The sequence below is a fragment of the Rana temporaria genome, chromosome 13 (assembly GCF_905171775.1).
Source record: "Rana temporaria chromosome 13, aRanTem1.1, whole genome shotgun sequence".
Lineage (NCBI taxonomy): Eukaryota > Metazoa > Chordata > Amphibia > Anura > Ranidae > Rana > Rana temporaria.
The window spans coordinates 79,073,957-79,091,043 of NC_053501.1; the positions used below are offsets into that span (position 1 = coordinate 79,073,957).

Genomic DNA, 17,087 nt, shown 5'->3' on the forward strand with positions numbered 1-17,087 from the left:
GTCGGTGCGCAGGCGCAGTATGGAGCCGCACCGACGTTCGGCTTCTTTAGGCTACTCGTGACGCGATGGATGCAACCGTCGGAAGCCTGTCAATCAATATAGGAACGCCAACTCCCGAAAGCGGCGGAGAAGATCGCTCTCTACAACTGTAAGTACAGCTTCGATTTTAAAACAACTAGCCGATTCCCCTAGATAAAATGAGTATCAATCTAAGGGTAAAAAATGTTTTATGGGTGAACTCCCGCTTTAACTGCTACAGAAAAGGGAGGCAAGTGAGGGGCAGAGAAGCTGAGCCAGCACAGGCAGTAAATAGTTAAAGGAAAATCACTGCAAGTAAGCATGTCAAATATTTGATTTTTCGGTGTATTAATCTGCAATGTTTGAGTTCAATCTTCTTTATTGTATTCCATTTTACAAGGTGAAGGGACACAGAAAACATTTGGTTCAACCGCAATAATTTTTTTTAAGTTAGTAACTGGGTCTCTTTAAGAGGAGATTAGTCCAAGATGTATTGCCAGAGGAGAAAAAAACAAGAAAGAAACATGTTTTGGTAATAAAGATATCCCTTTTGCTAAATCACACTGGTGAATTTCACTTGAGTCTTACCATTAGAATTTAAAGCACATGCCTATAAAGAATATTTAAAATGACATAAGTAGGTATTGAACACAGAGGGATAAAGAAAAACGATAACTAAAGAAAAACTGAAGAACAGAAGAAAAATGGATTGGTAGGGAAATGAACATACCGAGGAGTAAAATCTTGAGCTTTCTTCCTAAAATAAAAAAAAAAAAGGAATACATACATATGGCTCTGTTATTTTTTTTTCACACTCAACACAGTAAAATAAATTCAGTAGTAATTGTCGACTGAAGTGAAGAGTAAGAATAAAAAAAACAGATGTGAAAAAGAGCATATTAAATGTCTTGCTTTATTCATCCTTGACACAATTTATGTTAGCATGCAAGCCTGTTGGAATTTCATTTTTTGCAACAAATTAAATGGCATTTATTTTCAGTTCCAGAGAACGCAAACTGTACACACACGTTAAAGCACTTACCTGTCCAGGGCAACCTCGATGTCCAGGGCAATCGCGATGTCGGCACCCAAAGCCGATCTGGCTTTACTTCCTGGTTCCCTACTGCGCATGCACGAGTCGCGCAGCGCAATCTCACTGGTCCCTTCTGTGTGTCTCCCAAAAGACAGCGGGGGGACAGAGGAGGGGCCAGACATGGCGTGGTTCGCCATGGATACTGGGGTGATCCAGGCTCAGAAGTGGAAGCAAAAAATACCTGAATTACATAGGTAACTGCTCCCCCCTGAAAGGTGCCGGGGGGGGGGGGGGAGATTACGAAAACCGGAATTTCCATTTTTGGGTGGAACTCCACTTTGAGATACATATAAAAATGACTATTACTGAAAAATAGGGAACTTTTATTTTTAATTTTCACTACCATAAAACGAAAAGATAAAAAAAAAAAAAAAAAGTAGGAGGAAAAACCTCCAAGGTTCTACTTGCCTTCTAAACACTCCATCACAATACAGGCTTCTGCCTAAATCCAGCTCCAGCAGTCCTATTCAGGCATAACAGTCATGTCACTAAGCACATTTCCTGTGAGCCATCGTTTGCATGCCCCTTAGTGGGGTGCATAATCACACAGGCTGGGATCCAAGTGTCTAAGATCAAAGACTAAGTGGCACTCACACATTACATGAGTGCCGCTCAGCCCTGCAAGAATGCCTGCTGAAAGCTGGAGGAAGAAAAGGGAAGCTGCCATGAATTCACTGGACCAGCTGGAAGACTGCAGGAAAGGGTCAGTGTCTGCACGCGCGTGCGTACACACACACCCCTCAAACTTTGAATATCATCAAGTTATTTCAGTAATTCAAAAAGTGAAACTCATTATATAGAGTCATTACACACAGAGTGATACATGTCAAGCATTTTTCTGTTGACGATTAGGTCTCACAGCTATTGAAAAACGCAAAACTCAGCATCTCAGAAAACTTGAATATTACACTGCTGAGGTGTTATGGAAGCCCAGGTTGCTTTGATGGCAGCCTTCAGCTCATCTGCATTGTTGGGTCTGGCATCTCATTTTCCTCTTCACAATACCCCACAGATGCCAATCAAGCACAGGCAGACAATGATCAGTAAACCAGGTAATGGAACTTGTGGCAGTGTGGGCAGGTACCAAGTCCTGCTGGAAAATGACAATGACCTGCACAATATTTCTACCTTTTAGCTACACAAAAATCAACATTTTCTTAGTCTTATAGAGCAGGTCAAATTGCACCCTGTGCTCATAGCACCACAGGGAAACCCAAACATCACCCCAGAGTGCTGTAGCACCCAGGTTGGGAAACACTGCTCTAGAAAATCTGCCATATACCAGGGTGTATTTGAAAATATTTGTTGTATTAAAAGAGGTACATGACATAATGGAAGTCAATAAGCTCTGGAAGCTAGAATTGTGTTATTTGGGCACATGTGGCCCGCTCACTCCTTTCCGACAGGCGAGTGTCATCCTGATTGGGATGCTCAGGCACACTACCACCTCACATCCCACACAAAAAAAAAAAAAAGAAACTCCAAGCAGCCACTTTAAAAAATTACAAGTGCACACACCCAGTGTTGAAATTGCAAAGGTTGCCATATTTAGTTCCTTTTTTTTGCTTCTAGATTTCTTTATTTTTTTTTATGATGTGCTTCCATATTCAGATGATTCCACATTCTCATTGATACTGTTATTATTCGTGTGCCTTTATACTTGTTCACAACATATATACAAGCACTTCCGAACATTGGCCTTGTACTGGATTCTTTGGCAGTATAGCACAATTCATTTAACCACTTTAGGCAGCTAAAGGACCCGGACAGTTTTTGCGATTCGGCACTGCGTCGCTTTAACTGACAATTGCGCGGTCGTGCGACGTGGCTCCCAAACAAGATTGGCGTCCTTATTTTCCCACAAATAGAGCTTTCTTTTGAATCACCTCTGTGGTTTTTATTTTTTTGCGCTATAAACAAAAATAGAGTGACAATTTATTAAAAAATTTAATATTTTTTACTTTTTTCGATAAAAAATATCCCCCAAAAATATATAAAATATTATTTTATTTCCCTCAGTTTAGGCCGATACCTATAACCTGTAACTGAACTCCGATTGTGAAGAACTTTTTATCTCCACAGATTTTAGCTCGTTTGGGTCAATCTTTTCTATTAATGAATAGAAAGCTTTGTCTGATTGCCTGAGAGGTTGTGGCATCATCAGCCCGACTGTCTCAGCCAATCAGAGTAAAAGCTTGTGGCCTCGGCAGCTACCTAAACCTTGGCTATCCCAGGGACAATGGGGAGATTTTCCCTTTAGTAAGACCCCTTTCACACTGAGGAGTTTTTCCAGGCGGTACAGCGCTAAAAATAGCGCTGCTATACCGCCTGAAAAACTCCTTCACTGCCTACTCAATGTAAAAGCCTGAGGTCTTTCACACTGAGGCGATGCGCTGGCGGGAGAGAAAAAAATCTCGTCAGCAGCATCTTAGGAGCGGTGAGAGGAGCGGCATGTATACCGATACGTCCCATTGAAAACAATGGGAAACCGCGGCAATACCGCCCGCAATGCGCATTGCGGGTGGTATTAACCCTTTATCAGCCGCTAGCTGGGGTTAACACCGCACGCGGCTGATTTCCGCGGCAATCCCAGCGGTATAGCGCCGCTATTTTTAGCGGCGATATACCGCGGCTCCCGCTGTAATGTGAAAGGGGCCTTACTCAAATTAACTTCTGTGTTTGATATTCTTCTGCACGCTTTACCAACCCCAAGTAAACCTCACACCATAATCCCTCCTATATCTTCTTCCATTCTCTTTTCCTTCCCCACCCAACTTCACTCCCACAGTTCAGGGGTCCAGCTCAGAAACCCCCTCATATTTATCACACAACAGCATTAACCACTTACCACCCACCACATAGCAGAATGACGGCCGAAAAAGTGGTTAAGTTATCTTGACTGGACGTCATATGACATCCAGTAGGATAAGCTGAGGGGACGCGCAGCTTGGCGATCGTTGGTGTGTCAGTCTAACACACCGCATTTCCAATCTCAGTAAAGAGCCTCCAACGTAGGCTCTTTACCATGTGATCAGCCGTGTCCAATTACAGCTAATCACAGTATAAACAAGAAGAGTCATTTATTGGCTTTTCCTCCACTCAAACTGACAGACACGAGTAAGGAGAGCCGAACGGATGCTCTTCTGACAGGGGGAGGGGTCTGCGCTGATTGATCAGCGCAGACCCACCGAGGATGCCCACCACCAGGGATGCCCAACCAGTGCCTATTAGAGATGCCCATCAGTGCCCATTTGTGTCGCCTATTAGTGCCCATTTACAATGCGACAGCGCTGAAAATTGGGCAGGGAGGGGGGGGAATGCCCATTATTGAAGTGGTTAAATTATGACAAGAAAAACCAGCAATGCCTGTTTTTACTGCCCGCCCATCTGCTTCCCAAGGTGGAGAAGAGAAGGAAGTGTTTGCAGCCGTCATCTGGCGCATTTTACCGAAGGGCAAGTGTGGGGTGGCAGGTTTAAATAGCTTCATATAGCCTTTTTTTGTAATGGCTTTAATTGTTTTTATTTTCAAGTAAAAACTGTTTTATTTCATTTTTTTTCTTAATTAAAAATTAATTTATTATTAGTAATCTCCCTGCTTGGCCCCTTTCACACGGGCTGTCTGATCAGGCAAGTATAACATGTTTTTTTTTTATATAAAAACAAACAAACCTTTACCACCCCTTTAAAACCTGGAATTAAATCCTCCTTATGCTCTACAGCCAAGAAAGCTGCTTCTGTTTGTTCTGTAACTGCCATGGTGCTGCACATGTGATCAGTTATGACACCGACCATTTGACAGTTTGGTCAAAAACAAGAAAATTTTGACCATTACCAATCCTGGAATTTAACACTTTTTAAACTGTTTGACGGGTTTAGTTCTGCTTTACTGCTGTTCAGGAGCTCTGGGCTTCAGCAAAATGGCAGCCTCCAGCAAGAAGAAACAGGATATAGGAGCGCTGAATATAAAATTATTTTATAAGCGGTACCTTCGTCTCGTCAAAGTTTGAAAAAAGGATTTAGGAAGAGGCTGGTGTTTGGTGGAGATGGACAGACAGGACAGGACAGACAGGACAGATCTCAACTGATTTCCAGTCAAGTTTATAAAAGTATAAAGAAAGTTTTATAACAAAAAACATTTACACATATAGCATATTCATAGAATAAAGTTACTTAGTCATAACAAATATTAAGTGCCTAAAAAAACATCCCTTCATAGATAGAATACCAACACCATCCATATTATATTAAAAAAGAAAGCTTGACATGTTTCGCGGTTTCTTATATGACTCGTTTCATCAGGAGCATTGCTCATACATACAATTGTCAGATGGTGTATATAAAAAAAAAGTTGTCATGAGACTATAAAGAGGAAACAACGTTCATGACATTATCACAGTGCGAGTATAAATCATTACATATCAAAGTAAAACAAGAAAGCCATTCATCCCGTGAGCCACCCCTGAAAGGAAAACACCCCTGAAAGTCTCACCAAAGGGAGTAGAGCCGGAAGTTATCCCAGAAACACCGACCCACCCCGGAGGACATAGGAAATCCTGAGGCAAAATCCACATCCGATGTGTAACTGGTTGGTAAGTAAAGATCACATATTATAGGTAAATTCATTAGTCATTAAAACCAATACATGGTAGGGAACAATTATTTGATATACCTTATATTTATATATAAAGGAGCCGTCCGCTTTTAAAAACTACAGCTGGCAGCGGTACTAGTAATGAGAATTCTTTTAAACATTAAGATCTAAAAAAAAAAAAAAAAAAAAAAAAAAAACGGACAACTCCTTTATATATATAAATATAAGGTATATTGGGTGTTTTCCTTTCAGGGGTGTTTTCCTTTCAGGGGTGGCTCACGGGATGAATGGCTTTCTTGTTTTACTTTGATATGTAATGATTTATACTCACACTGTGATAATGTCATGAACGTTGTTTTCTCTTTATTTATAGTCTGACAACTTTTTTATATACACCATCTGACAATTGTATGTATGAGCAATGCTCCTGAAGAAACGGGTCATATAAGAAACCGCAAAACATGTTGAGCTTTTTTTTTTTAATATAACAGGGCTCGACAAATACCGATTGTTAGCTTAAACTTTAAACATGACTATGGGATTCTCCTAGGAAAATCATGTTTTAGAATAAATGCCCCTTCCTGGATCCTCCCACTGCCCTATCTTCAGCAGCAGATAAGCACATACAGTAGACTGTTGGCTTCCCAGCCAGTAGTCCTGTGGTAGGTTGCGTTTCTTTCCCTCAAGGAATGTATAAAATACATTTGCATATTAATACAGAGGAGTCGGAAGTACATAAAACTGAGGAGTCGGAACATTTATCTACCGACTCCACAGCCCTGCTATCTATGAAGGGATGTTTTTTTAGCCACTTAATATTTGTTATGACTAAGTAACTTTATTCTATGAATATGCTATATGTGTAAATGTTTCTGGTTATAAAACTCTTTATACTTTTATAAACTTGACTGGAAATCAGTTGATAGATATAAGTCCAAAAACCAGCCTCTTCCCAAATCTTTGTTCAAAAGAAGAAAACAGGAATAACGTTGCAAGCAATTTATAGCACACACCGATTTTGGTAGCATAATTATTCAAGTGTTTGTTACCCTTAAAAAAAAAAAAAAAAAAAAAAAAAGAAGAGGGGGTGGGGGGTGGATCCTGTCCCTTTAACCACTTGAAGAGCGGAAAGTACAACAGTACTTTGAAGTCACACAGATGTGAATGGTTATCATTGGGAATCATGAGGTACGACTTGTCATGCGACTCCGATGTCCAAAGTCGCAGAAAAAGTCACACAAGTGTGAAAGGGGCCAAGAGCAGACCCAATACAAACACAGTAACTAACATTTATTTAAGAGTTAAAATTTATTTGTGCCCAGACTACAGACATTTAAAATTACATTGTTTGTTTGTTTTTGTGAAAAATACACAACATTGGTTTATAAATAACCTCAATGTGTAAAATTATTAACAGCAGATTGCATACCATAATATATGCAAAATCATTTTAAAATTGAAATTCATACATTTACACTGAACAAATTAAAGCGGCGTGCCACCCAAAAGTGGAACTTCTGCTCATCTTATTCCTCCACACTGATAGGCTGCACCCCACCTCTCCACCCTAAACAATAACCTCCTCCCCTCCCTAGATTTTCTGAAATGAAGAAAATAAATAAAAATAAATAGGCCTAAAATATAGCCCACACAAACCGGCAACATATATCGCCATCAGCCGCCCCGATAGCTAAATATCGGCATCGGCCAGAGAAAAACCCATATCGGTCGACCTCTAATATGCATACCACAAATCACACCCCAAAACACATTCTGCTATTCCTCCCGAGTATGGCGATACCATATGTGAGACTTTTACACAGCGTGGCCTTATACAGAGGAGCACCTTCAGACAATCTGGAGCACCCAGACCAATTCTGACATTTCTCTCCTACATGCTTTAAAAACAAAACAGTAAAGTTAGCCCAATGTTTTTGCATAATGTGAAATATGAAGTTACACTGAGTAAATAGATAACCAACATGTCACTCTTTAAAAATGCACACGCTCGTGGAATGGCGCCAAACTTTTTTTTTTTTTTTTTTTTAATTCTTCATTTTACTTTAGTTTGACACTTTTTTCCCCAAAAAAACATTTTTTGATCACTTTTATTCCTATTACAAGGAATGTAAACTAGAGGTCGACCGATATATCGGCAGGCCGACATATCGGCCGATATTTGGCCGTTTTGGAGAAATCGTCATCGGCCGATTTTCATCCAAATTAGGCCGATATTTAACATGGCCGTTAGCGGTGCCTCGGCTCTGAGGCTAGGCCGAGGCCTTTCCTGATGCTGTGACCGCGGCGGCAATCCGCGGAGTCGCGGATTGCCGCCGCGGTCACAGCATCAGGAAAGGCAGCGGCTTCGGCCTAGCTCCAGAGCCGCGGCCATCTTGGTACACCCAGCTCGGCGGCCCTCCCCTCTGTTTACACCCAGAGGAGGAGGGGCCCGCTCGCTGCCATCTGCTGACTTTTTTGTTTTAGTTTTAGGAAGTCAGCAGCGGGCCTGTAACCGCCAATCGGCGGCCACCGCTGCCGACATCCTCCACTCTGCAAAAAAAACGTCCCCTGACTGCTGCGCGCCCTGCCTACAAACCCCAGAATGCACCAAGGGCCGGCAGTTACCGGCCCGTGCTGCATTCTGGGGCTTGTAGGCAGAGGCAGGGCGCGCAGCAGTCAAGGGACGTTTTTTTTTCCCCAGAGTGGAGGATGTCGGCAGCGGCGGCCGCTGATTGGCTGTTACCGGCCCGCTCTGCATTCTGGGGATTGTAGGCAGAGGCGGGGCAGCACGTCAGGGACGAATGGAGTCTTGTGCTAGGCATTAATAAATGACTGACATTGGGCTGTACTGGTGGGCACTAATGTGGTGACGCACTGGTTGGCACTAATGTGGTGACGCACTGGTGGGCTGCACTGGTGGGCACTGATGTGGCACTGACTGGCTGCACCCCACCTCTCCACCCTAAACAATTATCTCCTCCCCACCCTAGGTTTTTTGATGAGGAAAAAAAAAAAAAAAAAAAAAAAAAAAAAATCGGCCTAAAATATCGGCAACACATATCGGATTTCCAAATATCGGCATCGGCCAGAGAAAAACCCATATCGGTCGACCCTTAATGTAAACATCCCTTGTAATAGGAATATGGCATGACAGGTCCTCTTTACAGTGAGATTTGGGGTCAATAAGACCCCCACATCTCGTCTCTAAGCTGGGAAGCCTGAAAAAAGATCCTGGCTTCGATAGTAGGGCGAGTCGGTAGAAGCACGGGAGGGGGGGGGAGACGCGTATATATATATATATATATATATATATATATATATATATATATATATATATATATATATATATATATATATATATATTATATATAGCTCTTTATACAATGACAAATTACTGTTTATCAATTTTTTCCATTGCACCACCGAGGGAGCTTCCACCCTCTTCCAATTTAACACTATTGGAAGAGGGTGGAACAGAGGGTAGCAACAGACCCACCTGTGTTCTTTCTATAGGGGTCATGATTTCCTCTACTAGTCCTAACAGGCAGACCTCTGCCTCCAGGTCAAGTTGGACTAACATCACTTTATCAATTACTCTCAAGACCTCTCTCCAAAACCACCTCTCTCCCATCATGCCTCTGCCTGTGGGAGTCATGCTTGTAACTGTCAGCCTTGCAATGCCTCATGGGACTTGTAGTTTCGCAACATCTGGAGGGCCGCCAGTTTGAGACCCCTGCATTAAAGTAAATGGGACCGTCGGTGAGCCAACAGCGGGACAGAGGAGGAGCCGCTGCAGGACAGAAATGGCAGTTGATATATAAAAATTATGAATTAAATCCAGCCTTTACACTAGTCATGATTTAAATCAAATCCACCCTGGCAGTACCCAAAGCCTTTATGCGATCTCCAGACCATTGGAGAAAAACAAATAACCAACACTTGATGTCAACAGTAAATAAGAGGGTAAATCTCCATACAAGCAAGGTGCTCTATATCGATCAACTCTATTCAGAACTAAAGAAGGAAAGAAAGAAAAAAAAAAGAAAAAAAAAAAAAGCTTTCAGTTTTACTTTGACATTTGTAATCCTTCCATTACTATGGTGTACAAACAATGTAGATTCATTTGCTTGATACTGGAGTATACATGTGTTTAATAGAAACATACAGACATTTGGAGCATAAATTCATGTCTGTGTGCATAGAGCCTTAACCACTTGAAGACCAAGCCTAGAATGGAAGTGGCGCAAAGACATTGCTCCGGTCCTCCAAAGCTATAGAGGCGATCTGGTCTCTTATCGCCTCTGTGACGAGCCGGCTGCAACGTCAGATTGTTTCTTGGGCGCATTGGTAGAAACAGCAAGCCCGAAAATCACCGGTGAGCGTTGTCCCCTCTCACTGCTTCTGAAAGCGATCCAGTAAGGAGCATGGAAAAAACACAGGTGACTGCAATGGAACACAGAAAACTATTTTTTTACATGTCAAATTCAACACCTTGTTTGTCTGCTTTCCATAGCTATGCGATTTTATGCAATATACTTGCATAAAATCACATGGCAACCAGGGCTGTGGAGTCGGAGTCGTCGAGTTGGGGGAAATTTTGGGTACCTGGAGTCGGAGTCGGCAAACAATGCACCGACTCCTACTAAATTTAGATTGGAATAAAAAAAAAAAAAAAGCAAGTTTAAATGTCCCAATTCACAAAAAGTTATAATTAATGACTTCTCTACTGTAAGAATAAAGACCAATGCATGCAGTGCCTCACGTAACCGCAAAACGAACACGTTAAGTGACCGTGAAGAAGCATGCTTTTCATGTGCTTCACTATATGGCACGCAATGCACAATTAGGAGCTGCAATACTTATACTTTCCATAGTGTTGTGTCCTGCTTTTACAGGGAATGCAGCGCCCATGGGTAACCTAGCCTCTCACTGATAAGGGATTAAATAAATATGTTTTTTGCAGGACTAGAGAGTGAGACACTTGTATAAGTGAAGGGAATGGAGGGCCAATAGTTCAAGACTGAAGCTGTAAACCATTGGAAAAACTGCTGTCATTTAGCTAAGGCTATAAAAACTTGTAAACTCCGATTGTTAGCTTAAACTTTAAACATGACTATGGGAAAAAAAAAATTAATCAAACTTTATTTTCATTGTGTTTGTCTTTTGCTTAAACTGTGCAATACAGTAGACTGTTGGCTTCCCAGCCAGTAGTCCTGTGGTAGGTTGCGTTTCTTTCCCTCAAGGAATGTATAAAATACATTTGCATATTAATACAGAGGAGTCGGAAGTACATAAAACTGAGGAGTCGGAACATTTATCTACCGACTCCACAGCCCTGGTGGCAACGCACAGAAACGTGTATTAAAAAAAATAATAAAACATTTTTTTTAAAAAAGCACCGCAACGCACCATCCACCCTCAACAACTAGTTCAGAGGAAAGAGGCCTTTGAAAGATAAAAAAAAAAAAAATATGCAATATAACTTCATGGCAATGTGCAAAAGCACAATGGACTGTGGGTGCATTTTAGGCACGTTGCAGTGTAAATGTACCCTTAGGCTCGTAGTCGTACCTCTGCGTTTTGTTTGGGTGCATTTGCACGGGCACAGCAACCCATTCAGCTGAATGAGCTGATGTACCTGCACGAAACAGAGAAAAGGTTCCTAACCCCTTTTCCAAAACGCACCACGTGGTTTCCAGCATCAGAAAACAGGCTGCATTTTGCAATTCCAATAAAGAATTAATGGCACCTCCACAACATCTGCTACACAGCAACGCGTTTTGTCTGTGGGTCGGAAACCAGTACCAATATGCACCAGTTCCTGACCTGCATATGTGTGAACTTAAAGCGGAGGTTCACCCTAAAAAACATCTATGTACCATCCCATCCAGCATACTTGCATCAGCTATACTATGTTTTTTTTTGCGCTGTATTTACCGTTTAATCCTTCAGTTTCGTTTCAGACTCCCGCGGGGAGTAGGCGTTCCTATGAAGAAAGGAACATGATTGACGTCTGGCTATGGCGCGTTGCGAAAATAGCCGGAGTAGGACTCGGCTCTTCACGGCGCTATACAGCGCCTGCGCACAGACTAGGAGCTGACTGCGCAGGCGCCGTATATATCCGAGTCCTATTACAGCTATTATCGGAACGCGTGACGCGCCATAGCCGGACGTCAATCATGTTTCCCTCTCCATAGGAACGCCTATTTCCCCCGCCGGAGTCTGAAACGAAACTGAGCGACTAAACGGTAAATACAGTGGACGGAAAAAAAAAAAACACACATACTATAGATGACGCAAGTATGCTGGATGGGATGGTACATTAAAAAAAAAAAAAAAGTTTTAGGGTGAACCTCCGCTTTAAAGAGGAACTGCAGTCGGCTCACATAATTTGTAATAAAAACATCTTTGCCATTCTGAAGCTTCCATTCAACCACTTTGATATTTTATATATACTGTGATTCTGTACTTGCCAAATATGCTGCAGAAATCTCCCTACACCGAGTCTAGATGCAACCATATTTACCACTTGCCATCCCGGCCATTGCAGAATGATGGCCACAAGGTGGCTCTACAATTCCGTGAGGCCATCCTCCGCTCCTGCCTGCCACTGGTGGGGTGTGCGTGCCCGCCGCATCATTTAGATGGCGGTGTGCGTGTCTGGTGGCAGCGATGTCCGCCAGGTACCCGCGATCGGCAGTGACAGAGACAAGGATGTGGATCTGTGTGTGTAAACACAAAGATCTACGTCCTGTCAGGGAGAGGAGACCTATAGTGTGTCCCTTGTACATAGGGACAACCATCGGTCACCTCCCCCAGTCAATCCCCTCCCCCCACAGTAAGAATCACTCTCAGGGAACACATTAACCCCCTTGATTGCCCCCCCCCCCCCTAGTGGTTAACCCTTTCCCTGCCAGACACATTTATACAGCAATCAGTGCATATTTATAGCACTGATCGCTGTATAAGTGTGAATGGTCCCAAAAATTTGTCAAGTGTCTGATGTGTCCGCTGTAATGTCGCAGTCCGAGATCGCCGACATTACTAGTAAAAAAATAATAATAATGTCGTCGTAATTCTATCCCCTATTTTGTAGGCGCTATAACTTTTGCTTAAACCAATCAATATGCGCTTATTTTACCAAAAATATATAGAAGAATACGTATCAGCCTAAACTGAGAACACAAAATAGTAAAAAAAAAAAAAAAAAAAAAAAAAAAGGGATTGGGATATTTATTATAGCAAAAAGTAAAAAAAATTGTGTTTTTCAAAATTGGCGCTCTTTTTTTGTTTATAGGACAAAAAAGAGATGATCAAATACCACCAAAAAGACAAATTTTGTTTGGAAGCCACATCGCACGACCGCGCAATTGTTATTTAAACCGTGACAGAGCTGAAAGCTGAAATTTCACCTGGGCAGGAAGGGGGGTATATGTGCCCAGTAAGCAAGTGGTTAACTGTGGATAGCGGAAGATGCTGCCTTTTCACTTCCTGAATTTAGGCACACCTCCAGCCCTGCATCTCTCATTGGCCCTCTTATGACTCACCCCCCTTCCTGACAAACTCTCACAAGAGTTAGAGAGCTGTGCATGCTGATTTTTACCAGACAAGAACCAGGAAGTATGCTGTATAATGTATTATAAAATGCTTTACTATCCAAAGTTAAAACAACAAGGGCAGAAGATTTAACAGATGGAAAAAATGACTGAAATTCCACTTTAAGCGGATCTTCAACCCCCCCCCCCCCATTGTTTTCTATAACCCCCCCACTACGGGAAGGTGGGCTGTAGACATTTCAGATATTCACCCTACCAGAGAATCCAACGTTCCCTAACCGAGATCCTCTGGTCTTCTGCCACCGCTTGATCGTGTACCGCCGTACAGTTTGTGATGTCATCGAGAGGCCCACCAGCACCGGGGTGGGGGGTTCAGTGGGCAGACTGCTCAATGACACCTGGCTAGGCCCATCCCCCACTAGTGCAGACCGGCAATGCTCACAAAATCGTGCAGGTCCCTGGCTAATAAGCGAAACGCGCTTCTCTTTAGCCAACAAGTAGCGCAGCGATTAATTCTAACTCTGTGTTTTTTGCGCAAGCCAAATTGCACGGTGCGCAGGATGATTTTGTAACGAAAAGTGGCAGGGACTTTTCTGCTGTATTGGTGATGAGTACACAAAGACGCCGCACATACATGACCCCACACCGCACCTGGGATTACCGAACCCCCCCCCCCCCCCAATGAAACACATCAGGTTTCCATGGTAAGCCACCAATAAAGTAGGAGATATTAGTCTATGTGTGGGGCCTCCTCTCACACTGGAGACTGAAATAATAATTAGAATATAATTAGATATGAAGTCTCTGAGGCCTCTCCACCACCCCAGCACAGGCCTCCATGTCTCCCTATGTGATCAAGTATAATAAAGAGGTCCTCCACCCTCCTGACTGCTGATTGGTCATTTCTGGGTCAGGCCACGAACCCCCCCAATAACCCCGTCCTGTGAGGAGAGGAGACAATAGAGAGGAGCCCCCTCTGTAAACACAACACAGGCTAAGATGTCAGCACACACTTACGTCGCTCTCCACCTCGATGTCATCGTTATCGCTCATGCTTTCATCCACCGGAGCAGGCGGTGTTCCGTACGGGGAAAACAGGATGCCTCTTCACTGAACAATGACCAGGAATGAAACAACACACCATCCAGACCCGGGGAAATTACCCCGAAGAAGGAGGAAGGAGGACAGCCTCTCTGCGTCCAGGAAAACAGATCACCGGAAGCCACACGTGACTACTCACTAAGCAGAGTCTCCGCTTCCTGTCCTCGGCGCGCAGGGGCTGCCGGGAAATGTAGTCCCGGGTGGCCAGGGCTGGAGGAGAGAACTACAGGACATCCTAGACCTAGAACGAGGCGGTGGTGAAGTGAGAGAAGTGGTTTCCTAAGAGGTGTCTCCTGATAGGTGCACAGGGCTCTTTGCCCCGCCTGTTATAGGAGACACACGTAGGATGTACACAAATACCTCATGGAGCTGACGTAGGCGGTGACAGACTCTAGTATGTGTGACGTCCATCCCACGCAAACTCCGGCTGTTTTCATGTGTATACTTCTCCCCCAGTCAGTGACTGGAGAGCACCTTCCTACAGTGATATTTCACCCTCAGTACTATCAACAGCAGATAATCACGGAGTGTGCAGCCTCTTTATCTGTAACCACTTAGAGGAGCTGCAGTCTGCTCACATCCTTTGTAATAAAAACATCTTTGCAATTCTGAAGCTTCCCTCCAACCACTATGCATACTATTTTATATATACTGTGATCCTCTACTTGCCAAATATGCTGCAGAAATCTCCCTTTGTTGAGTCTGGCTGCAGCCATTTTAACTGTGGGCAGCTAAAGCTGCTGCCTGTTCACTTCCTGGATTTACACAGACATACAGGCACATTTCCAGCCCTGCAGCTCTCATTGGCCCTCGTATGACTCATCTCCCCTCCCTTCCTGGCAAACTCTCACTATGGTGAGAAAGAGAGCTGTGCATGATTTCATAAGCCTAGGTTTTTTAACCAGATGAGAAACAACAAGTGGGCTGAATAAGGTATTTACTGGCAGAAAAAAAAAATGTTTTACTATCCAAATTCACAACAACAAGGGCAGAAGATTTAATAGATGAAAAGTTGAAAAAATGACTTTAAGGGCTCTTTCACACGGAGCGGACTGTTTCTGGGTCCGCTCCGTCGGCTCAGCGGGAATCCCCGCTGAGCTGTCGGCGGATAGGGTGGTCCCCGCACACAGTGCAGGGACCGCCCTGTCTCAGCTCCGCTCTGCCCTATGGGGAACCGGATGCAGACGGACCGTCTGTCCGTCTGCATCAGTTCCGTTCCGCCGGACGGAAGAAAAATAGGGTTTTCTTCCGTCCGAAAACCGGATCCCGACGGACGCTAGCAGATACTCCATCCGCTAACGGACGCGATCCCATAGGGATGTATTACAAGTCCGTTAACGGACTTGTAAAAACGGACAGGCGGAGCGGACGTCTGAAAGGGGCCTTAGTCTAGGTTCACATATATGTGGTTGCACTTGATGCATTTTTCTGCATTTTTGCATGCCGTTTTTATGCATTTTGCGTTTTCCTTTTTTTCTCTTTAACCACTTCACTTAAAATCAGGTACCTGTACGTCGCTTTGTTGAAGTGGTTACGCTGAGGTGATGCCAGAGGCATCACCCCAGTACCGTTTTTTAGAGCTGGTGGTCGGCTTTCAAGCAATAACCAATGCAGCTAAATATCCACTCGGCCATTATCAAGAGGGGGGAATGTCCCCTCCCACTGCTTGTGATAACAGCCGAGCGGATTTTTAGGTGCATCGGTTATCGCTTGAAAGCTGACAGGGGGAGGGAGGGGTCGGCTGGCCCAAGGTCCTGAACAAAGCCAGAACCGGCTTTGATCATGTCTCCGATGTAGAAACCCTGAAGCGGCATCACTTCCAGTTTACTCGGAAGCCAACGGCGCAGATTAAAACAAAATCCAAGGTAAGAATGAAGATTTTGAATACTTTGAAAGGCAGTGGAGGAGTTTGGGGTCCTGGATCCCTCCATATCAAGTATACATTCCTTGTGACAGCAATAAAAGTGGTCAGAATTTTTATTTTATTTTTTAAGTAACAGTGTAAAAATATAAAAAATAAATAATACATTTTTTTTTTCTAAAACGCATACGTAAATCGCGCCCATAAATGTAAACAGTGTTCAAATCAGACGTGTGAGGTATCGCCGCGATCGTTAGAGCAAAAGCAATAATTCTAGCAAAATACCTCCTTTGCAACTCTAAAATGGTAACCGTTAATTTTTTTTAGAGCGTCGCCCAGTGGTGGCTAGTGTTCAAAATTTTTGGGGGGCGCAAACAAACAAAAAACAAAACAAAAAAACAATTGCAGCCTCACTGTGCCCATCAAAGGCAGCCAATGTGCCCATCAAAAGGCAGCCACTGTGCTCATCAAAGGCAGCCACTGTGCCATGTCATCAATTGTCACCACTGTGCCATCAATTGTTGTCACTGTGCCATGGCATCAATTGTCACCACTGTGCCATCAATTGTCGCCACTGTGCCATGCCATCAAACGCAGCCACTGTGCCATCATTTATCGCCACTGTGCCCATCAATTGTCACCACTTTGCCATGCCATCAAACGAAGCCACTCTGCCATCAATTGTCGCCACTGTGCCCATTAATTGTCAACACTGTGCCATGCCATCAAACGCAGCCACTGTGCCATCAATTGTCTCCACTGTGCCATAAATTGTCGCCACTGTGCCATCAATTGTCACCACTGTGCCATCAATTGTCACCACTGTGCCCATCAATTGTCACCACTGTGCCCATCAATTGTCACCAC

General features: G+C 43.5%; 1 protein-coding gene across 7 annotated transcripts in view; it reads right to left on the minus strand.

Moving 5' to 3' along the window:
- Positions 1–14,639, minus strand: part of MAX (MYC associated factor X) — a 38,457-nt gene extending 23,818 nt beyond the window's left edge. For 2 of the 7 annotated variants that reach the window (XM_040333250.1, XM_040333249.1), the window contains exons 1-2: positions 14,276–14,639; positions 749–775 (exon numbers count right to left, since the gene is read on the minus strand). In XM_040333250.1, the coding sequence (XP_040189184.1) occupies positions 749–775; positions 14,276–14,311 (63 nt within the window). In that variant the 5' untranslated portion in view covers positions 14,312–14,639. The remainder of the gene's footprint in view (positions 1–748; positions 776–14,275) is intronic. The other 5 variants (XM_040333252.1, XM_040333253.1, XM_040333254.1 and 2 more) reach the window with 5 other exon arrangements.
- Between the last annotated feature and the right edge of the window lie 2,448 nt (positions 14,640–17,087).